At 30.6% G+C, this 24,770-nt stretch overlaps 1 protein-coding gene across 2 annotated transcripts; it reads right to left on the bottom strand.

Moving 5' to 3' along the window:
* Positions 1-4,349: 4,349 nt before the first annotated feature.
* LOC134697389 (testis-expressed protein 26-like) lies at positions 4,350-23,657 on the bottom strand. Of its 2 annotated transcripts, none has more exons than XM_063559646.1 (8): positions 23,568-23,657; positions 19,802-19,979; positions 14,182-14,263; positions 11,643-11,790; positions 11,079-11,229; positions 10,196-10,372; positions 8,682-8,843; positions 4,350-6,889 (listed from the first exon to the last, which is right to left on the bottom strand). In XM_063559646.1, the coding sequence occupies exons 2-8, from the start codon at positions 19,815-19,817 to the stop codon at positions 6,498-6,500; spliced, it is 1,128 nt and encodes a 375-aa protein (XP_063415716.1). In that variant the 5' UTR covers positions 19,818-19,979; positions 23,568-23,657; the 3' UTR covers positions 4,350-6,497. The 2 variants fall into 2 exon arrangements, with proteins under 2 accessions (XP_063415716.1, XP_063415715.1); XM_063559645.1 differs by lacking the exon at positions 23,568-23,657 and adding an exon at positions 20,074-20,210.
* Between the last annotated feature and the right edge of the window lie 1,113 nt (positions 23,658-24,770).

Below are 24,770 nucleotides of genomic sequence, written 5' to 3'. Positions count from 1 at the left end.
AAAATATAAACCTTTTAATAAGTTAGCTAACACAGCCGTTGGATCACTATCTCTATATTAAGCTTTCTGTGACAAAAGTTGCAGGTTTGACAAAAACGCTGTTGTTTGGTACTTTTAAATACTATTACGTTCCGAGACTTGCAGATGTTGATATCTTATCCTTTTGAAATTCAATTCTTCCATGTGAAATTCGTTATTTTTCAAAAAGATTGCAGTGTTCTTTTCTCACTATATATTCTAACAGACTTCCAGAAAATTAAATAAACTCCTTAATTTTCTATTTTTCCGATGTTAATTATCAGCTTTGATTGTAGGGTTTACAGAATACTGTGTTAAATGAAAGTAGGCTTCTGTGCTGTTGGATGATGTATGATTTGATAGCTCTGTGAAATTCAAATGAGGTAGGTCTACTGGGAAACTCCTGTAGTTGTTGAAACTAATACATTTTCATGCCCCATTTATGGCCATTATGTTTTGCTGGTCTGTGCTTCCGTTCGTCCTTCAGTCCTTTGATTCAGGGGTTTACAGAATACTGTGTTAAATGAAAGTAGGCTTCTGTGCTATGTTGGATGATATATTATTTAAAAGCTCTGTGAAATTCAAATGAGGTAGGTCTACTGGGAAACTCCTGTAGTTGTTGAAACCATGGAAGTAATATTTTTTATGTCCCATTTAGGGTGCAATCAAGTTTTTTTCTATGACGTCATATTTTGAGGAACCATGCATAAGTGACCCTTAGTGGTGGACTGATTAATAAAGATACTTGTATAAAACTAGATATCACTGGAATCAGAATGTTCTCTAGTTTATAATGAAATAAAAATAAAGTGTACTTTTAATAGTATAAAAAAGTTTTATCCAGAGAAACTGGGAAAAACATTGCCTAATTTAAGCTTAAAAAACCTGAAATCAGGTCATGTGCACACCCCTGAAGACATGATACCTGCATATTTTTCATAATCAAAATTGTATGAATTTCATAGATTTTTACCTGGTCTTTCAAAAAATTCATGCTTCAGGCTACGTTCGCCTGCTCCGAAAAGAGCTACAGTGGCTGCAAATAAGTTTTCACTTTTCACTGCAAAAAAACAGACTGTTTACAGTGTTGTCTCCCCTCAAAACATGTATATTTAATCGAATTTTTAAAATTATTTTAATCATTCAACCTGCTTTAATTGAAGTTAATTAACATATTTTTACAACCAAATACAAAAAACATGATCATTTTTCACCAATTATGTTGATAAAAAGGGACTTCCCTCCATGTCTATTTTTAGTCGGGGAATAACCCCTAGTTTTTTATACGAAACTGTTTATAGCACCCTTATGGCCATTATGTTTTTCTGGTCTGTGCTTCCGTTCGTTTGTTGATCCTTCTGTTCGTCCCACTCCAGGTTAAAGTTTTTGGTCAAGGTAGTTTTTGATGAAATTGAAGTCCAATCAACTTGAAAATTAGTACACATGTTCCCTATGATAATATGATCTTTCTAATTTTAATGCCAAATTAGAGATTTTCCCGCATTTCCACTGTCTATTAAACATAGAAAATGATAAGGCGGGTGGAGCATTCGTGTACTGGGGAAACATTCTTGTTTGTTTGTTTTTTTATATCATCACTTTCAGACTGTTTATAGCAGACTGTACAGTATAGATAGTACAGACAAACAGGTAAGCAATGAACATGGTCAAATTTTTCAAACACCAAATAGAGTTGACTTATTGCATACAGTATAAGAAATTCCAATTGAAACACAACAATAACGTAACTTTAACCACGGATTCGTTAAAATGAGGTCAAGGTCAGAAGACACCTACTAGATGGACATTTACACCTTGCAATAATTCCATACACAAAATATAATAGAGCTCCTGCTTATATTAGAGTATTAACTTTACCACAAAAACTTAACCTTAAAATTGAGAATGGAAATGGGGAATGTGTCAAAGAGACACCAACAACCCAACCATATAACTTGTCTACTTATCCATGAAATTAGGTCAAGGTCAAGGTGAAACCTGAATGACAGAAGATGGTCATTTATACCCTTTCAACCCTTATGACATTTTGACCAGTTACACAAAGAACATGCTCTGAAAGGTGGTTATTATATAAATGAATAAAACAATATAATTTTCTTCATTGAAATTTCAATGAAACATTTTATTTTACTTGCGTTCTTTATATCACAGATAACATTATAGAAATGACAAAATAAATGTCAAAAAACAAATATAGCAAAAAAAAACATTACCTAGCAAAATTGAGATTATCACAGAAATAAAATTGGTAATTGAGCATAACTGACTACTATTTGACACTTCTCATGTGCAGTATGTATAATTTCTAAATTACAACTATATTCTATAAAAATAAAACCTCAAGCAAGAGGGTGTCTTCTTTGTTACCTCATAGCCTCAAACTAGAAAAGCTAACAAAATTTGCATTTATAGTTGGTACTAATTTCAATAATGTTTCTTATAAATCTCTCAATTCATGAAAACCTTTTCAATCCATTTTCACTTAATTTTTTTTTTTACTATTTTTAAAAAATAAAACATTTACTATTTTTATAAAATATTTTAATCTATTTTTTCTCAACATAACAAATATAAAACATTCTTTGAAGCAGACATTTTTTTTTGAAGGCTGCTCAGTCAGTGTTATTTGGGTTTTCAAGACAAACAAGTACTTATATAATTCTATAGGATGTTATGTTTAGAACATATGAAAGCATAAAAGAAGTACAAGCAAACAAAATTTATTGGTTTTGAAAATTCCCCCCTCTAGCCCTAAGAAATTTATTCTCTTAGCAAAATAAGTTATAATAAAATATATCTAGGGCACCATAGAAAAAATTTATATAGTGACTAGAACCAAACACTGTGAGATTCTCTATAAATCAAGTTTAGATATATATATATATTACACTGTTACAACATTAATACTAACCCTGATTTATCTTGACAACAGTTAACAATATACACAACTGGTGTGTAACACAAGTGTGTTTTATTTTCTTAATTACATTATAACTACATGAACTGTAATTCCGCAAATTATTAGGAGGTTTTTATTTTTGCGAAAAATGCGTTGTAAAGGCAATTATTTAAACTCGCATTTTGAAATATTTTATATAAATTAAATAGGATTTCTCTCAAAATCGTAAAAATAAAAAAATCACATTAAAGCCTTAAATAACAAAATCGCAATAATTTCTGAATTTACAGTATATTAAAAAAACAAAGGCTGCTGTCTTTAGTGAAGCAGTTCTATAAAGTTCTATGTAATCGCCCCTCCCCCATTTCGGACCAATCTTTGAAAAAGTCGGTGTAAAAAATATATCATAAGCTATGAAATCCAGTGGACAAGTAAAAAGCATTAAATAGAGCACTAAATGATTTTTTTTCACTGGTAATTTTTTTTCATACAGAATAAATATATTTGATAAACCCATACTTCCAATATATCTTTTGTTATTATGATAGATATGTCACATGTAGTATATTTATTGAATCACCCCAAAATTTGTTTAACCCTCCTATGAGAAAGAATGATGTTTTGCGAGAAATTTCCTCATTAGCTTTAACAAATCTTTTCTGTTTTCATTGTTTATAAAACCATAGCGAGGTCATATCTCACAAAGAACTCAATACAAAGCACATTTACAAAATCTCTTTAATTAATTTAAACGATTTTTCAAAACGTTTACAAACCCATTAACCTACATTATAAATAGACAGACAAAAATATGAACCACTTCAAAGTGTTCAAGAAAATAATACTGATTCAATACACTGAAAGTACAGAAAGATATATTTTAGAAAAAGTAAAATGTCTTGAAAAAGACAATCAAAACAGAATAACAAAGTGATATACCGGTATATAAAATCTGATTACATTAAAAATGCATTTATTTGAATCCTTAAAGTGGTTTGTTTCATAAATGCACACAATAAGGCGGATAACACATATGTAGAAGACAAAATGTAAAGTATCAAAAATTCAATGTTATATTTGGGATTTATTTTGGAACAATTATATTTATTTTTTCCATAAAATGTTTCCCCAATACATTTATGTTCAAACTAAGAAAAAGCTAATCATATCAAAGATATTAAATTTTGGTTACATTTCTATTGTTTATGACATTTTTTTTTTTTACAAAATCAGGAGGTTTTGGTGTACACTTATGAAAATATTACCCAGGCTGCATTAGATTCTGAAATGGCAAATTGATAGACCATGGGGTCAAATTAATTGCATTTCCAACAATAAGATGGCAGTACAAATGCATTTAATGAGGAAAAATGAAATTCAAAATTTAAAATGACCTTCGACAAGCTGTCAATTTTTATTTTTTTTTAAAGTCTGGTACTGTTTCTTAAAATATAATTCACAATTTCATAAAAACGAAAATTCACCGAAATATTTAAGAAATTGCAAATTTTAACTTCATACGATAGGATGTTATTCAAAATATTTTGTATTACAGCTAGTTTAAAAAAAAAAGAATTATTTGTCGTTTAACAATTTTTTGTTATTGCACTATCTGTTTGGATATACAAAAATATATATTTCGAAAATAATAAGTTCTAAATAAGTAGAGTCATTAAAATTACAAAATATGCAAAAACAAGCCATTTTTACAAGTTCAACTTGGTAATCCTGGCTATTTCAGCTTTAATGTATAATTGATGCAAATATAATTACAGAAAGTCCATATATTTTGGGACAATAATCATTTAGGATAGAGCATTATAAATATTTTATGGGACAGATAAAAATTCCATCAACTTTAAATTGTTATATTCTACTTTCAATAAAACAAGAAAATTACAGTCTTTCATTGCAACCAATTACATATTTGTCTTTGTAATATGCAAAGTGTATTCATAAAAGCAAGTTTTTTTTTTAAATGCTGCACTTTTAACTTTTATTGTCATATAATTTCAAAAATGTATAAACATTTTAGCTTTTGAATTGTGCAAAAATGTTTTCCTTATTTTGTTTAATTCAAAACATTTCAAAATAAATGTTCAACTGTTTAAAATGATGCAGATTTTAATACAATTTTTATGCAAAAAATAATAATAAAGGCAACTATAAAAATATACATAAAAAACGTCAAATAGCTTTATGGATAAAATTAATAGTTACAATAAAATTATGAAAAGTATGTGATAGCAATCTAAATAGTAAATTTAATACCAAAAATATTTTTTAAGAAATTCCCCAAACCTTAAAGTTAAAAAGCATACACATCTCAAACTTTGTATTTCACAAACAAACCTATAACAATTAAACTTAACAAATGTCTTTAATATAACATGTATAAAGATTCACAACCAAATCATTTACAATTATGAACTGAGACATGTATAAATGCTTAAAGAAAAGTATTTTTTTATAAGTGACCAAAGATTCAAGTCCAAATTGAACTTCAGCACTTTGAAATTATAGATGTTCCAAGCAAAAACAATATAGCAATAATGAAAATGTTAAGACCTGAAGTTCTCCTGGTTTTCCCTACTTTGAAAGAAAATATTTGAAGGCATCTTTGAAACCTGTGCTGCATATCATACATTTTTGAAATTCTTACTCCTTATATACAATTATCAAATAAGATACCACACTATATAAAACTCTAATTTGAATATGCCTTTAAATCACCTCTTTTTCTTCCTTGAACAGCCTTTTAAATCTAGCTCATAAAATTAACATTAAGATTTTATATTATAGTCTCTAAACAATAACTGGACCTTCATAATCTGATATTCGGTCTAATCGAGATACCTGTTGTATTGGAGGGAACTTTATGGCGCCACCTATTGGTGACCCTTGTGACATTTTGAACCTCGGTTTAGGTTCACTGTATAGGTTCCCATAATCATCACCATCAACGTTCTGGGAAATTATTTCTGAAATGATGTCATGACATTTTACAACTTTAATAAGCTTCCAATACTATCCAAATATAATTTTTCAGTTCATATTTAAATATGCATTTAACTGAAATAACAAAATCAATATAGTATCAAATTTTTAAAAGATTTGCCTGACAAAATTCATGATTTCTAATTTTCTAACTTCAATATGTTAAAATAAATAAAATATATAGTTTTCTATTTTTCATCATCTGTTTAATATTTCATTATATAATTATTATTGTTATTATCTACTACGAGGTAATAAAGTTAAATGCAGTTTAGTACTTAATTGTGCAAATTAGGAAAAGAAAACATATAAAATGGTTGTGAAAAATGTGAGACAACATTTAACAATACAAAAAAACATCCATAACAAATTAAAAAAAAATGAAGTGATCTCGGAGAAAAATCAAACTTTAAACAATAAAAGTTTTCAAAAGAGATCAAAACATGAAATGTTTATAGAGTAAATTCTCATCAAACCACATAAAATAGCAAAGTCCCTACTTAAGTACTAACACATCTGAAAATATAGCGAAAAAAAAAGACTGACTAGAAAATCATGTTTATTAATGTAAAAATTCTGGAGGGCTGTATGGACCTGGAGCAGGACTATAATTAGGCATCGGCACTTGCATCGGAAACTGAAACTGTGGTGGACGGCTGTAGTTGGTTGGATTGCCTGAATTATAGTCCGTAATAGGTGTACATGCAACTCGAGACCCTGGTTTTCTCATTGGAGTTGGTGTCATAGCTGGACTATTTGGTCCAGAGACCCTGTTTGAAATGTTTATTGGAACACTATTATCACTATCTGATATAGGCGTGCTTGGTTGATTTGTCCTGCTTGGTGTTCGAGAAGCAGGGCGGTACGGAGGGGGAGTTGGGGCATGCACTGGTTTTGATGGTGGCATATCTCCTGTTCTATATGCATCTAGTATTCGCCTAATTGTGTCTTTATCTGCAAGAAAACAAAAACAAAGCAAAACTGTAAAATCCACACTAAAAGTTATGACTGTATGCAAATATAAAAGATGTACAAAATCATGCAATATAAAACTTTGTTATTACATTGAAAACTTGGAAAAGGTGCAATTTTTAAGTGATTTTTGTTTTATAAAATTGAAAACTTTGAAGAGTAGCAATTTTCAAATGAACATATTTTACTATTGGAATTTTGAAAACAATTTTTTTTTTTAATCTAAAAAACTTGGAAAAGAGCCATTTTTAAATAAACTTTTTTTTTATCGCATCCAGAACTTCGAGTATAGAAGCAAAATGTCAGATTTTTTTTCTTTATAATTTTAAGAACTTGAAATAAAAGTAATTTCATGGTTGCAACACTGTTTTCATTCGATGAACAACAAAATAAAATATTCTTAGCTGATCCAAAATAGAGTTATCTCTCTTTGGTTGGTATTTTTTAATGTTGGGCATGTTTATATACATCTTTAAAATGACAACTACTAAACAGTATCTAAAACTTCTCTTCTGACCAACAAAATAATCACTTGGCTCCTAAATTTGTAAATATAAATAAAGCTTTAATCTTTCTTTCAATTTAAATTAATGCATGATCATAACTTAACAATAAACATGATAAATGCCAGAAACAATTAAAATACTATGAAAACAGTGTTACAAATTTTCAACATTTATCAAGAATGATTTCAAACTGTTTAATAGCTGTCTCAAATACACAAAGTCTTGTTAATTGTTTTAATCCAAATTTAAGTGATGAATTAAGGAATGAGACACCCGCTAATGTTACATGTATGTAAAAAATGTTGAAAAACAACTAAACTGAATAATAATTTACAACTTTGAAAATCAAAATAAGACAATACCATGTATAACTGAAAAAAAAAAAACTCTCTTTTTTTGCCCTTCACCTAGAAAACATAGCAATGTTTTCCAATAATGCACCAAACTCAAATCGTGTATATAAGGTACTCATGATCATCAGAAACTTTTAAGTAACAATGTAATCTGTGAAATTTTATACATGTACCGTGTTCCATTGTACAGTAAATTTACTGATATGAAGTGATAGTGATGTTCAAAGTCCCACAACATCAATGTATCCCAAACCTGTCTATCTGACAAAAATATATTGAAGAAAAATGTCAAATTTCTTTTTCGGTCAGACAAACCCTAAATCAGTTTGGCACAGACTGCAACATGAACATTTTCCTTTACAAAGCAGCACCTTGACAGAATGAAGTTCACTGTAGCAGTAAATACTCTCCACTGTTATTTATGCATATTGCAAGTAAGTTCAATTTTCATTATTTTCACATTTTTTACATTCCTTTTCAAAAAAAATATTTGAACTCAAATAAATGCTTTTATCCAATTTAAACATGTATAGAATTAAAAGGGTTAATAAGATTAAATATTCAAATCTATCTACTGGTATAGCATTTAGTATTCATCTAAGTTTTATTTGTTCATGACCAATGTGTTTATTTATTGCACTACCCAAATATATTTAAATGCATCATAAAAACCAAAACAATGTTCAATTGCATTGACAACAAAATACCTAAAACCCCTGCTCCACTTTTCCTTATCAAATGCATGTTAAGATGATAATTTGTGATTCAGGCAGAAAACACATGTGCAGACAAGACAAATTGTCAGTGAAGTCATTCAAATTCTAAATTTGCAAATACTTACCCAACTTCATGTATCTTCAATTTAGCATAAATTTCAAAAAGCCCAAAAAAACACAAAATTAAAGTGATAGTTACCTTCGGGTGCTGCCTTTTCATAATATTTTTTCAGAGTTTCTGCACCAAGTTTACGGCCGACATCTTTAATTTGTTGTACCACATTACCAGAATTATCATTGTAGTGCCTATCATAGGTTGTTCTCTGTTTTATATGATTATATCTTAACGACGCTGTTGGTACTGAAAACACAATTGTATATGAATTATAAAGTTTATACAAATGAAAACATGATTGTGTCAAACATCTGTATATTTATCAAGAACTGTGGATTCATTACTATTTGTTGGATATCAATTTTCAAGGATATTGTGGATTTCCAATGTCACACAAATGACAATTTTCTAAAGGAATTTATGCAGACAAAACAATGGGCCACTGAATCAAATATCCATGAAAATGCCAGTTTTCCTCAATTTTTGTTACTTGTCTTAATTAGCATCCACAGTTTCAGTTTTGACATTTAGCAAACAGGGATTTTGTTAATGTCCACAGACATGACAGAATTTTATATATCTTTAACCATTTCTATATAATTTGTTTTTTAATTGTGTTTCTTTCTTTCACATTGAGTGTAATTGCCTCTATTTACTATTACCTTTATAAGGTAGATCTAATAAATTGTGCATGCAACATGATGCTTATTACAATTATTGTAATTGTTATATTATGAGAAAGAGATCCTATCAGTCTCTTTGAGCAAATTAACTAGTTATTATAAACTAACCAGCAATAAATCAATGATTCTTTTTTCTGTGCAATTTTTTTATTTTAACAAAGTTATTATAAATTGAATTTATAGCCTTTTTAGCTCTAGGCATCTGATCAGACTAAATGTAATAGACTCATGATTTTTTCAAATATTCACATGGCGTTAATAGCATACAAAGAATGGAGAGATACACAAACTCCCATGATTCCATTACAACATAGATTCTAACCAACATATACTGTAAACCATATTATTTTCACACATACATTATTTTGCGTTTAGCCCTTTTAAGGCCAATTCACAGCAATTAAATTTAATGGTTTTCAAATTTACATTATGAAGTTAGAAAAGGAAAGATCTGAGTTTTAATTTTATATTTGTTTATCTTTCTACTTGCTAAAGTCACAAAAAATTATTTTGTTAACACTAACTCATAATTTTATTTTTAGAATGTCAGTAAAACTGAGTGGCAATGGCGGAAGGATGACATCTGCTATTGCATGCAATGGCAAATCTAGTAGTTTTTTCCTGTTTAAATGATTTTACACAAGTCATTTTTGGGGCTTTTAACAGCTTGTAGAAGGCTGTACTTTGACCTATAATGGTTTACTTTTTACAATTGAGACTTGGATGGAGAGTTGTCTCATAACACTCATACAATATCTCCTTATATTTGTTTTCCCCTTTTTCTAAAGGTTTTGGTTGCTTGTGTTTTTCATTTTAATATTTCTTTCATTTTTTCTACAAAAATAGTGTATCAACTTTTGATTGCACTATTGAAGTTACTTTTCAAAACAGCATATTTTGACAGTCCATACTTACTTGTGCCATTAACAGCCATACTTTTCTTTTTATTACTGCCATATCTTGAGATAGGAAGTTTTAATTTTTCAGGTTGTGCTGGATTTTGATAAGAATATCTTGCTACACTGTCTAAAGTGTATGGAATGTCTGCTTTCCAATCAGGTGGAAGAGTATAGGCACTTTTTAATTGGAAACCTGCAAAAATGAAAAACAAATATGAAATAATAAAGTTTGCTGTAAAACTGTGGATAAAAAACTAGTTTTCACAGATGCTAGCAATTCCAGTTCTTTTGGTACATTTTTCTGTTCAAAAATTCAAACTTTTATTGTAGATCTATGTCAATGTATGTAGATTGAATCTTATTTTTAAAATATCACAAATAATTAAGATCAACTGGAAGAAAGTACAGTTAAAATATGTTCCTTACTGCTATAACAAAACGAAAACAGAGTTCTCCTAATTGTATTGAATTTCCATAAAATATTTACAACTGGCACTGGTTATTTGGTATAAAGCAATTCAATAGTCAACCAAGCTCATATAGTTTATAAGTTAAGAAGATTTTTTTTCCAATGCATTTTGTTATTTGAATTTATGGCAACAGGGCAATCAAAACACATTCTAAATTCCTAAAAGAACATCCAATGATCCATGTTTAGAAGAATCAAAGAAAAAAGGAAGGCATCATGGTACTCTGATGGTATAAGGTCTTAGAATGAACAACAAAAACTTTATATAAACACAGGATAAAGTAACCAATATATATGTCAATATCTGTTTTGAACTTTTTTCAAGTTAAACTCCATTTTTAAAGAAGCAAAGTTTCTGACTGTTTTGCCACTGTAGACAAATGGAAATCTCTTGAAATTGGTAGCCAATGATGGATAATTATTTACGTACCCTGAGGAATTCCTAGATAGTCTGTCTGGTAAGTGGACTGACATAGACGTTTGTGTACTTGGTTAATTTTATCATCTGTCAACTCCTCTGACCAGGGGCTAGGTTTAGGTTCTGCCATAGTCTTGGTTGGGAATCGCCATACCATAAATGCCTTAAAAAGAAGCAGTATATGATAAGCCAAGTAACAAGCACAACAGTTCTAACACACAAAAAATATGCAAATCAATCAAATGAACATACAGAATACTATTGTATTTCAAGATTAACGTTACTATGATGAAAATATGCAATTTAAAATGCTATTGGACAGTAATTTCAAGTTTAAAACAAAACTTAAATGCAGCAGAATTTTTTGAACTGCATCAAAATCTAAATAAAAATTTGAGAAATAGATCTCAGATTGTATATAACAGAATGTATGTAAAAAGAGGATCGAAAAATGCCAATTGAAATCTTGCTATGTTTAACTAGAAATATCATATTGAAACTTCAGAGAGATTTAAAAAGACCTTTAATTTCTAGAACTTTGTTAAAAGTACATTTGAGCTATTTCATGGTTTATACCTGTAGCGGATGTGGATTATTATTTCTTTGTCCAGATGCAGATCCACTTCTGATAGGTGATGTTGGCCTGTTTGGTTTGTCTTTATATTCTTCTGCATAAGTAGTATCTCCAATTGGTCCATTTCTAAAACCATGTGATGTCATTGGTCTAAAATAACAAATAAGAAGTCTTACAATAAATCAAATTTTATCATAAAATAAAATTATAGGTATATCTAGTTTCAAGTACTGTAAATTCAGAAATTATTGCGTGCATTTATTATTGCTATTTTTGTAAAATGGAAAAATATACGAGATTAATTATTGCGATGTCAGGAAAATCTGCATACAGAAATATGTATTAGATACATGTATAAGAATGTGAGTTCTTATTTTTGCGATACTCCCTCAGTCGCATTATTCGCATTAATTAATAAAAACCTCGCAATAATTTCTGAATTTACAGTATGTTTGTTTAACTACACCTATGTTTCATAAAGAAATTAATAGGTAGTCATTAATATTTCAATATACCAACTTTGGCTATAAAATATTTTGTGAAACACATCACCAAAAGATTATAAAATGATTACATGTCCTGTAGGATGGACCATAAGCAAGAAATATTATTATTAGAAAGTTCAGTTTCCAAATCTTGGACACTGTAATCAATCAAACTTCAAATCTTTATTTCAAATGTAGCTTAAAATGTTTATCATTTTTTACGAAAATAATGTGACAAAGAAAAAAAAATCAGTTCAAAAGCAAAAATTGATTTGATAATATTCCAGTTATCAATAAAAACTCAGCATTAATATTTGTTACAAAAAATGTAGTTTATAATTTATTCCTGAATTTCCTGTTCATCATTATTCAATTCTTTCATGAGCCCTTTGAAAATCGAAATAAAACTGTTCTATTATGAGACTTCAATTCAGTGTACAAATGTATTTCAAACATTACTTTGATCCAATTAGTTTGTGCTAAATGATGCATTAATCAATCATGGTAATAATATATATACTATCAATATTATTATTCAGTAAAATGTTGTTGCAAACAGTGTAACTGCATACAAATTTATAGTAATTTTGATTTTCAATGAAAAACTCAAAGAATGAAAGGTGTTTTTGATTCTGATTTGAATTGATTTTAAATGAAAAACATGTTTTCCCTGGTTTTTCATTAATTAAATCTAATTTACAATTTGTTATATATATATATCACTGGTACTAAAAACTTCATGTTTCTTTTCTGTTATTGATATATTATGGAGGAAATATAATCTAAAGCTTCAACAAAATGGAAGCATGCTACTATCTATACATGTATAACCAAATAGCAAAATAATGTCCTGTGGAATCTTTATCATTTGTGGGATATCAGTTTTCCTGGATACTGGGTCAAGACAAACCACGATTTCAAATGTTCAACGAAATGCAAATGTTCTACATTGTTCTATAAGCATTAAAATTGAGAATGGAAATGGGGAATGTGTCAAAGAGACAACAACCCGACCAAACAAGTGAAACTGTGAGCTACTGCTCACTGATGATACCCCAGCCGCAAGTGGATAATATTAATAGTATAAAAATATGCAAGTGTTTGGTAAACAGGAAGTTGTCAAGTGATGAATCTGAAAACGCATCACACAGTATAGCTGACTTATATAAATGCTGAAACCAAATTTCAGAAATCCTTGTATTGTAGTTCCTGAGAAAAATGTGACGAAAATTTTCAACTTGGCTATCATGTGTAAAATCATACAAGTGTTCGGTAAACAGGAAGTTGTCAAGTGATCAATCTGAAAACACATCACACGGTATAGCTGACTTAGATAAACCCTGAAACCAAATTTCAGAAATCCTTGTATTGTAGTTCCTGAGAAAAATGTCACGAAATTTTCAACTTGGCTATCATGTGTAAAATCATACAAGTGTTCGGTAAACAGGAAGTCGTTGAATGATGAATCTGAAAACGCATCACACGGTATGGCTGACATATATAAATGTTGATACCAAATTACAGAAAGGGTGGATGTGTAGTTCCAGAGAAAAATGTGACGAAAGTTTCATGGGACGGACTGACGGACTGACAGACAGAGGTAAAACAGAGGTAAAACAGTATAAAACAACAGCAGAAGGTCACCAACAGGTCTTCAATGAAGCGAGAAATTCCCGCACCCGGAGGCGTCCTTCATCTGGCCCCTAAACAAATATATACTAGTTCAGTAATAATGAACGCCATACTAATTTCCAAATTGTACACAAGAAACTAAAATTAAAATAATACAAGACTAACAAAGGCCAGAGGCTCCTGACTTGGGACAGGCGCAAAAATGCGGCGGGGTTAAACATGTTTATGAGATCTCAACCCTCCCCCTATACCTCTAACCAATGTAGAAAAGTAAACGCATATTGTATGCTGACTTTGGCAAAACTACAAAATTAAATATCGACGAAAATTAATTGTTTATAGAAATTCATGAACATTGGTAGCCGTGAAAATTAATGAATCCACAGTATCAGCAGAAAAAAGGTAAGTTTATGAGGTTCTTTACCTTGTAGCTCCCGTGAATGGTTGCTCCTTCTGTGGATAATCCCTAGTGTATGACGTGACATATGGATTTGAATGGTATTGGCCTGGAAAATCATGTTAGAGTGAAACATTTACATACATGTCTAATTCAACATAAATACAATGTTATACACTTGAATATAAATTATAATAAATTAATGTGACCTTAATCAACTTACAAATTATAAATGGAATGATAAAAGTATTTGCACTCAAATACATGTACAAATTTATATAATTATCCTATAACCGGTAAATACCTCTAAAGCTCAATAATTACATAATTTTAACCAGATGCTCCACAGGGCACAGCTTTATACAACTGCAGAGGTTGAACCCTGAATGGTATGGACACAAAATTCAAGCTGGATTCAGCTCTAAATTTGGATTGTGATTAAATAGTTGACACAGCATCTAGGTTTCTGACACAGAATGAATGTGGTCTAATGAACTTATTTTTTTTTTTTGCCTTTGAGTAATTCACTATGCTGTTGAATATTAATCCTCTCAAAAAAATGTTTGAAGAAATTTTCTTTTTATTTATGAAATCTGAAATGAGAAAAATTGCACCCCCCCCTTTTTTTTCACATCCCCCTTTCCCTTATTTCAAAACTGATCTCAATTCAAATTTCAAATGGATTTTGCAACAATAACTACTCATTTAAATACATCATAAAATATTAAAATGTAAAAAAGTGCTTGTTATCACTGAATGGTAAAGATTGTTTTAATTTATCAGTTGGTAGTAAAAGTGAATATACATTGTATATTGTATAAAACAATGATTTAAGTTGATTTAACTACTATTCTGGACAAAGAAAGATAACTCCAATTTAAAATTTCTTGCTATTGTGCAATATTGTGCAATTAGATATTTCTTGCTATTGCGCAATACTGTGCAATTGAAAATACAAGTTTGCTATTGCACAATACTGTGCAATTGAAAATTTCTTGCTATTGCACAATACTGTGCAATAGAAAATTACTTGCTATTGCTGAATACTGTGCAATCGAAAATTTCTTGCTATTGCACAATACTTAATATAATAATTTTTGATCCTGATTTGGACCAACTTGAAAACTGGGCCCATAATCAAAAATCTAAGTACATGTTTAGATTTAGCGTATCAAAGAAGCCCAAAAATTAATTTTTGTTAAAATCAAACTTTAGTTTAATTTTGGACCCTTAGGACCTTAATGTAGACCAATTTGAAAACAGGACCAAAAATTAAGAATCTACATACACAGTTAGATTTGGCATATCAAAGAACCCCAATTATTCAATTTTTTGATGAAATCAAACAAAGTATAATTTTGGACCCAGATTTGGACCAACTTGAAAACTGGGCCAATAATCAAAAATCTAAGTACATTTTTAGATACAGCATATATCAAAGAACCCCAAGGATTTAATTTTTGTTAAAATCAAACTAAGTTTAATTTTGGACCCTTTGGACCTTAATGTAGAGCAATTTGAAAACGGGACCAAATTTTAATTTTGGACCCTTTGGGCCCCTTAATCCTAAACTGTTGGGACCAACACTCCCAAAATCAATCCCAACCTTCCTTTTATGGTCATAAATCCTGTCTTTAAATTTCATAGATTTCTATTTACTTATACTAAAGTTATGGTGCGAAAACCAAGAAAAATGCTTGTGTGGGCCCCTTTTTGGCCCCTAATTCCTAAACTGTTGGGACCTCAACTCCCAAAATCAATCCCAACCTTCCTTTTGAGACCTGTCATAAACCTTGTGTGTAAATTTCATAGATTTCTATTTACTTATACTAAAGTTATTGTGCGAAAACCAAGAATAATGCTTATTTGGGCCCTTTTTTGGCCCCTTATTCCTAAACTGATGGAACCAAAACTCCCAAAATCAATCCCAATCTTCCTTTTGTGGTCAGAAACCTTGTGTCAAAATTTCATAGATTTCTATTTTCTTATACTAAAGTTATAGTGCGAAAACCAAGAAAATGCTTATTTGGGCCCTTTTTGGCCCCTAATTCCTAAACTGTTGGGACCAAAACTCCCAAAATCAATCCCAACCTTCCTTTTGTGGTCATTAACCTTGCGTTAAAAATTTCAATTTTTGCGGTCGTATAAAAACTATTTATAATTATTTCAGGTCATGACATTATACAAATATTACATACTAAAGGAAGTTTGGTGTCATTTTTTTTATTTTTTATTTTCTTAAAGCCATTCATTGTGAACATTTCTCAGTAAAATAAATTAGGGAAAGTTTCATATGTGAACATCATATGACAATGGGTGCTGTCAGGACAAATAAAATTTCTGGCATGAAAATCAGAATCTAAGCAACCAATTTAACTAGTTAAGTTTTGCTTGTGGTCTATATTTTCTGGTTTTGAAAATTATCTCAATGTACATCATGTAAGTGAAAGTTTAAACCTATAATTTATTAAATCTATGTACATTTTCACTGTGCAAATAATATACTAGCGGCATTGTTTTGAAGTATCTACGTAATAAGAAGAACTCACTATCATCTTTACCATGTTTACACAATGAGTTTGTACTTATATATGAAAATTAAATTGTAAGCTATAAAATGCCTGGTAACAAATGCATCTACTTTTAAAAATTTAGATGAACAGAACATTTGATTAATAATTTACATCTCAAATGAATGTTATTGTATGCACCTGTCAGAGAAAAAAATATTAAACCTCGGTACACTTTCACTGTACAAATTTAAACACATTAATACAATACTAAATGCCTTGTCATTTGAAATACTTAGTAAAGAGAAGAACTGTCTCAAGTATCTTCATACTGTAAATTCAGAAATTATTTGCGATGTTTTTTATTATTGTGAAAACTGTGACAGGGTTATAATCGCAATAATTTGAACTCACATTTTGTATATGACTTAAATAGGATTTTTCTCAATATGGCAAAAATTAAAACAAAATCACAATAATAAATGTACACAATAATTTCTGCATTTACAGTACAAGTTTATGTTCATTATAATACTATGACATGTGGCGATGCCTGGTTACATCGAATTTCTTAAATTTAAATAAATGATATTGTGATTAATAATTTACATCTCAAATGAATGTTATCATATATGCCTGTCACAGAAAACTTAAGTAAACCCCCCTATAGTAGCCCATATATCATTTTAATTGATTCATGTTTAGTTACCTTTTATCCAATATTGACAAAGTCAACAATAGAAATAGTTTCATTAAACTTAGTTGTTAAAATTTACTTGTAATTCAACAATCTAACAAGGAAACACACTGGTATAATGCAAATTCAACTGATATTTCACTATCACAATAACTTTTTTTACATTGAAAACTGATATTCTGCTGAAAATCTTCGGAAAATTGAAAAAAGAAATTTGATCATGATTTTTTTTGGTTAGTCAAGTTTACTTGTTAGAATGATTGCCAATACATTGAAGGAACTGCTTATTGACAATTCAATGCAATTGAGATTAAAAAGTTTTTTCTCTCAATACAAAATTATAAATACATGTAGGCAGTGATATTGTTGGCTTTTTTCAAAACTACCTCTACCCTTTTTTATTGGGAAAATATGCATCATTTTCATCAAATTGGGAAATTTTAAATTAACCATGAATTTGACTGAAACTTCAATTTACAGAGCCATTTTCAAGAGCTAAACCCTGCTTTAAAATAAGACCTCATTTTGTCAGTGATGATACATAAATAGACCCTCAATTCTGCAAATATAGTCATTTTAGGCATGAAAAATGTTTAAATGAGTGTTAATAGTGTGTTTTCATGCTCAATTTTCTATTGAGACAGCACTGATTGGGAAATAAATTGTCTTTTTGGGAATAATTTTAAGCCATTTTTTTTCCAAATTGGGATTCTTCTCCAGGGGAAAAAGCCTTTATTCTCCACTAATTTAAGGCAAACAATATCACTGGTAGGTAAGTCAGAGTTGCTTTCATTATTGTGTTAAATGAGGTATTTATAATGGTTAAGACCTTACAATTTTATATTTAAATACCAAACAGGTCTATCCATTCATTAACACACAGCTACTTTACTACACAGTACGATCTAAGCTATCAATACAATTTTCAATAATTATTAAATGAAAAAATTTAATCAGTGAACAGTTTTTTAACTACTACATTATAGGCGCTAGAATAATTATTTCCTTGACGTTCTTGTATCAGATTCTTTTACTTTTATCTTATCAAACATAGTAAAAGTAAGAGGTGGAAAACTGCCATTACTGCTTATATGAAGTGCATGCTGTTTCTTCTTATGATGTCTTATCATGTTTGTCAGGGACACTTAAAAAAAAATATTTTGGTTTGTCCAAACCCTATAGCTACCCAAAGTTTGAAACAGGGGGTGATAGGAAGGCATTTTGTTTCTTTTTTTTCAACAAAGAGAAATTGTCAAATGTTTTTTAATCTCCATGTTTATTTGATTACAAAAACTTTTTTACATTGATAGCTATTTTTTGGGTAGGTAAGGAGAAGGCAAACAAACATAATCTTTTTTATGGCCCACAAAGGCGGATCCCCCCCTTTCGGGAGAAAAGTTTGGTTGCTTACACGTATATAAGGAATCACTGAAGTGTGACTAGAGCAGCCCTCTCCCTTAGGTCAGCCAGCCCCCCCCCCCCCCCCCCCCTTTTCAAAAAGTTCTGGATCTGCCACTGGCCCAGGTTTTTATCTGGCAAAAAAAAAATGGGGTTGTTGGCATGTACATGTACAAGTAGATCTATGTTAATTATTGACCCTCAAAACTATCTGAACACTTATTATTAATACATTTTATTGTATATTTAGAGAGGAGGCATTTGTTGAGTGAAAACAAGTAACTATAATGGGTCTCTAAAGAGCCTGTGTGGCTCACCTTTATCTTCAACTATGGCCACTTTATATTTAAATTATCAAATAATATTAAGGGAAATAACTCCACAAATAGTTAACTCATAATTTCAGTCATGTTAACATACACATACATGTACAATGTAATTGTCTATCTTTAATAATTTGTTAAGTTTAATATCCTGCTGATTATCATTTCATTTCAATGTTTCTATTCATCTTTTATAGGTTTCAACAAAATAGCCTAAACATGTAAAAAAAAATATCACTAAAGGGCAATAACTCTAAGTTGAGTTAAGAAAATTTTGTTTTAGGACTATCAAATCATTTTTGGAATGCATGAAGTTCCCCATTGGAACGAGTTAGTCTTATGTATATGCATTTGGATAAAACTTTGCTAAACTGTTTTTTCATATAAAATTTCACATACTTGAAACCGAAACATTAATATGATGTGATTTTTACTTTAAAGATTACATCTTGGGTGTATTCTGACAGAGATATTTATGAATATGTTTACACCTCCCCAAATTATACATGTGTAACCCGGATTAGGTACCAGACATATGCAGAAAATGAGGGGAAAAGAGGGGGGTCAATGTCCCCCCCCTTTTATGTGAAAAATTTGGATTAACCCTGACTGTAGTGTGATATCTTTTAGTGTCAGTTGGGTCCTTGTCTTCTTATAAAAAAAAATAGGATCCTCAACTATGTCCCCATCATCGGCATGGCCTTGACCTCTGAACTTACCTCCAACAGTTGGCATGGCAGTATGGGGTCGTGGATATGATTCTTGTTGACGTTCCCCTCCAATTCTTAAGGAAGACAATAACTCCAAAGCTTTAGTTCTATCTCCTGAAGAATCACTTTTATTATAAAACGCCTCTAAATCTTGAGCTAACCCTTGAGTGACAACTTCGTCCCCCACCTGAAAAAAAAAGTTACACATTTCAGTAATTCAACTTTCAAGATAAAAAAATCAGTTGTAGGGAGCATTGAAAGTTATCAAAAGTCTGACATACCCTTGTATCAGTGTTGATATAGCCCGTATACATATTGTCTGGTGTGTACATCCTACCGTAGTCTACAGCAGTCGCCATTTTCGACACTAGACTGCCAAAATCATTTACAAAAGAATTGATTGGCTAAAATGAACACGTGCCCGATAAAAAGGTTGTTGTTGTTACGGAGTTAGCGTTGCGTTGCTAAGATCTAACATGTGCACACCAGCCTATTTAAATTTCCTATTTCAAAGTTATTTTCCTTTTACGTGTCGTATTATAAAACGGCTTAATTGAAAACACAAACAATCTGTTTAACCTAGATGAAAAGAAAACACAAAATTCTAACTGATAGCACAGTTGAGTTCAAATGATTAATCCGACAGGTTTTTATTTTCAATCAATAATTAAAGGCACTTCGATCTACAATTAAATAGTTAACAACCTAGCACAGATGTTTATAGTTGGATTAAAAGTGACTTTGAAATTTGCCTTTGAATACTGTCAAAATCCACTGAATTCAATAGTACAAAAATCATTATTCCCTACAATACTTTATTAATTAATTAGCAATTATATAAGACCCCCCCCCCCCCCTTTTTCATTTGTTTTAACCGACCTGCGTTATAATAGATTTGATTCAGACTCAGAAATGAATTCAGAGCTCAGGATAGCCGATGATAGTATATATCATCATTTTTACTCGGTGCATGCACTTATTTTCAGTTAAGATCTCAGTCAAGATTTTCAATCTGTTTTTTTTTTTGTAAATTGTCAATTTGCTGTTTCGCTTACATATAACCAACACAAATTTATTTTCAATAGTCTAAGAAGAGTGGCCGGAGAGGCACCAGATGCTGGGACATTCAAACTCTATACTTAAAGAAACCAACCCAAAAACTAACAACACAACGGCTAAAGAGACTGACAAACAAACGTCACACAAAACACAACTGGGGTGAATCAGGTGCTCGGGAAGGGTAAGCAGATTCTGTTCCACATATGTGGGACCCAAAAGTTTATAAAACAAAGCAGTTTTGTATAAAAAAAATATATGATGTGGTATGGTTTCTAATGAAACAATATTTCAGAAGAAACAAAATGACGCAGAAAATTAACAACTTTAGGTAACATTAGTATACGGCCTTCATAAATGAAAAAAGCCCATACCACGCTGCAGCGGTAAAAAAGGCTTCAAAATGACACACTTCAAACGATATAGAAATAAGGCCTATTTTAAAAACACAATAATTATCAAAACCAAAGTATGTTAGTCAGCAAAAAACGACAACAACTTAATTACAACATTTACAAGATTCAAGATTCTTAATTTCTTAAACACCATAAAGATACAATGGTACAAAGAAATTCATCAAAGGTCATATGACATAACACAAACACACAGGTTCCTCACTTGAGACACACACATGAAGAATGTGGCCGTGTTAAACTAATCATAATAAAGGGGGGGGGGGGGGGGCTGCGTCTTCAAAGTTTGAAGACGCACCCCCCTTTTATAACTTGAGACAGTGCATGTATTACCGTACACCATGCATAGTTTGGTATAAAAGCCCTTACTCTATCAATATACATTACCCGGATTAATTTAAATTCAAGCAGAAAGAAGATAATCGAACCACGGGATCTAAATAAAAAAGTGTTACACGAAATGGTATAACAAGAGGAAGTTCAAGTCTACTGAAGTATAAAAAACCATGCACATTGTGCAATGTGACTAGAAGTTATTGCTTAAAGACTCAAACGTGACAGAAATATATTTCGGATTGTCACACGTACAGACAGACAGACGGACGGATTAAAGGACGAAAAGACATATATGAACCAGTATATATCTAATCTTTGAAGTGGGTGATTGTATGAAAAACAAGAATTTGATCAACGCTGGATAAGGATGGTTACAATTTTTTTTTCTAATTGAAGAATTTTTCAGACTTGTAATATAATTAACTACCCGATAATTGATGAAGAATGAGTATATAAAAATTCAAAAATAAGCACAAACGGGTAAGATTATCATCATCATAGCGAAAATAGTTAAAAATAAAAAGAAGAAGATAAATACCAATTACATATATATGTTTCATTGATAGAAAAACCAAACTTTCGTTCGTCAGTACAAATCATAAATATTTCTCTAATTTCTGAAACTCACCAATTATTTTAGAAAATTTAATTTATGCCTTTCGAAAACTAAATAATTGTTTAATAACTTCTCAAGTTAGTACTGTCACACTAACTTTTTCTCTCTAAATACTATTAAACCCACCTTATAGTAGGAAATTAATTTTAATCCTTTCTAAAAGTTTCAATAATTCATTGCATATGCATTTGTACATGTACAAGATTCCATACACATAAATCGAAATGATCGTTGTCCTACTCAATGAAGGGTGCATAAATCTTGACGACTCACATGTAAGTTCTCCCAAATCAATTGATATGAACATCCAAACTAAAATACTGTATTATTTCAATAGACTGTTAAGTAGTATATTCACATATAATTTCACATTTAACTTCACCCCTTACCATAAAAAGTAATAAATTTACTATCCAAATGACATTTTAATGTTTTAAATATTGCATCTCCAAAAAATACTTGTGTACTTACCGAGTAAGGTATGGAATGTTGTTAGTAATATAGATAACAGAATAATATACCTATATAACTATCAATTATTTAACAAGAAACATCTAAATGAGTTTTCTCTATATTATTAATTGGTTGCTTGGAGAAGTCACTCCGGTATTCATAAAACCAATATACCGAACAAAGAAATTTTCTGCTCTGAGATTACGGTAATTGACTGATAAAAGTTACATTTACAGTAACTTGTTTTCCATTGATTTCCTCATTTTTTCTCTTTATTATGTACTAGCATTAATCTACTAATTAAATCTAATTAAGACGTCAGATTGTGTATGGTAATCAATTAAACGCACGGAAGAAATTTTAAGATGATGTTTTTTGTGGGATTAGAAAAATTGCAAAATTAAGTACTTTATACGACATTTGAAATTAAATGAAAAATACTACTACACCTGCACAAGTTTGAATAGAAAGACATGAATCAATATCATGATGAAACATTAAGAGCAAAATTTGACCAAAATGACAGTCCACTAATATAGTTTATTGATATCTGACTTTTTTTCCGGGGTTTTTCCTTCCTGTCGACCAAACCAATGTTATTTGGTGAAAAAAAACCAACATACATTACGGAAACTATAAAAGTGAACCTGACTCGACATAAGAATGACACAGAAGATCGGCAATACTATCTAAGATCATCCATATAATTATACAACGATCGACACAAAATACGTACAGCATGATCTAAGGACATAATACAAATTATGCTAAAGCATACTCGTAGTTATTACAAGCAAGTTAATAATTCAAAGATTTGTTAATTACACTCAGATGTCCTAGACTAGACCCCAGACTAGTGTTTTAAAAAAACATAGTCTTAAATTCAAGTGGAGATACTTACGTGTACGTAACTTGTAAGTGATGCTACGGCATGTTAGAAAACGCTTCTTTCTCCCGACGTTACCAAGTCTGAATCCAAGTCATATTGACGCATTATGACGTTAATAACGTTTCCGCTGCACCATGAAGTTTTTACCGCTGTATCGTGAAATTGAAAATATACAAATTATTGTTTAATGATTAAAAAAAAAGACCCTATTATCTCTCTAGGTCAATCCCGATCCTGTACCCACGCTTCGCTTCCGACTCGGCTATATGTCATGTGTTTGTATAGTTGTGTATATTTTAGAGCGTAGCCTCGTCTCATGGGTTTTCGTGCTATTAAGAATGCATTAATAAAGATGGCATCATGCGATGTGGTATGCTTGCCTATGAGCCATTTAGTCCACAAAGACCAAAGGTCAAACGGTGACGAATACAGTTCACCATACGGCTGTAAACTACGAAGAACACAGTACAGTGCAGTAATCTATCAAATGATCAGATGTCTACTAAAACAACGACAGACAAACAAATATAACAGACAGCGACTAACGAAAACAAGCATTTACAGAATATATATATCTTCCTGTTAAGGTTGAGTCGATATTTCAGCGTGATGAACAGCTAAACAAATCCAATACAAGTATATATACAGTTTAAACGAATGTGGCGGGGTTTACCATTTTATTAGTCTAACTTTTGACTGTGATGAAACAATCATACAACATCAGAACAAAATGCCAAAATCGGCTGCGAAAGGGTTTGGCATAGCAAAGTAAAATTACAAAAAGACATGATACATAAAGTTTCACTTTTAGATTTATGGATATTACAGAAAACTAGTTCAACTAAAAACTAAACCATATTCTAATAAAGACTAAAATAATAATCGTGTAATGGCTACGGACAAACACACGAACTATATCATGTTTGTTGAGGGATTACTTCTGCTTTTCAGGTGCAAGTTGCAATTGCATGAAAGTTAGCTAACTTATTTATCATGGAGGTCAAATGAGTGTTACCATAATTGTAAGCATAAACTAGGTAAAACATTATATAAGTATAACACCAGAGACTTGTACATATTAGTTTGAATGGTTTTACACTAGTAATTTTTGGGCCCTTTAAAGCTTGTTGTTCGGTGTGACCCAAGGCTCTGTGTTGAAGGCCGTACATTGACCTATAATGGTTTACTTTTATACATTGTTATTTGGATGGAGAG

This window comes from Mytilus trossulus, chromosome 14 (assembly GCF_036588685.1).
Source record: "Mytilus trossulus isolate FHL-02 chromosome 14, PNRI_Mtr1.1.1.hap1, whole genome shotgun sequence".
In the NCBI taxonomy this organism is placed as follows: Eukaryota; Metazoa; Mollusca; class Bivalvia; order Mytilida; family Mytilidae; genus Mytilus; species Mytilus trossulus.
The sequence above is the reverse complement of the archived record's forward strand: the minus strand, read 5'-3'. Positions and strand labels throughout refer to the sequence as shown.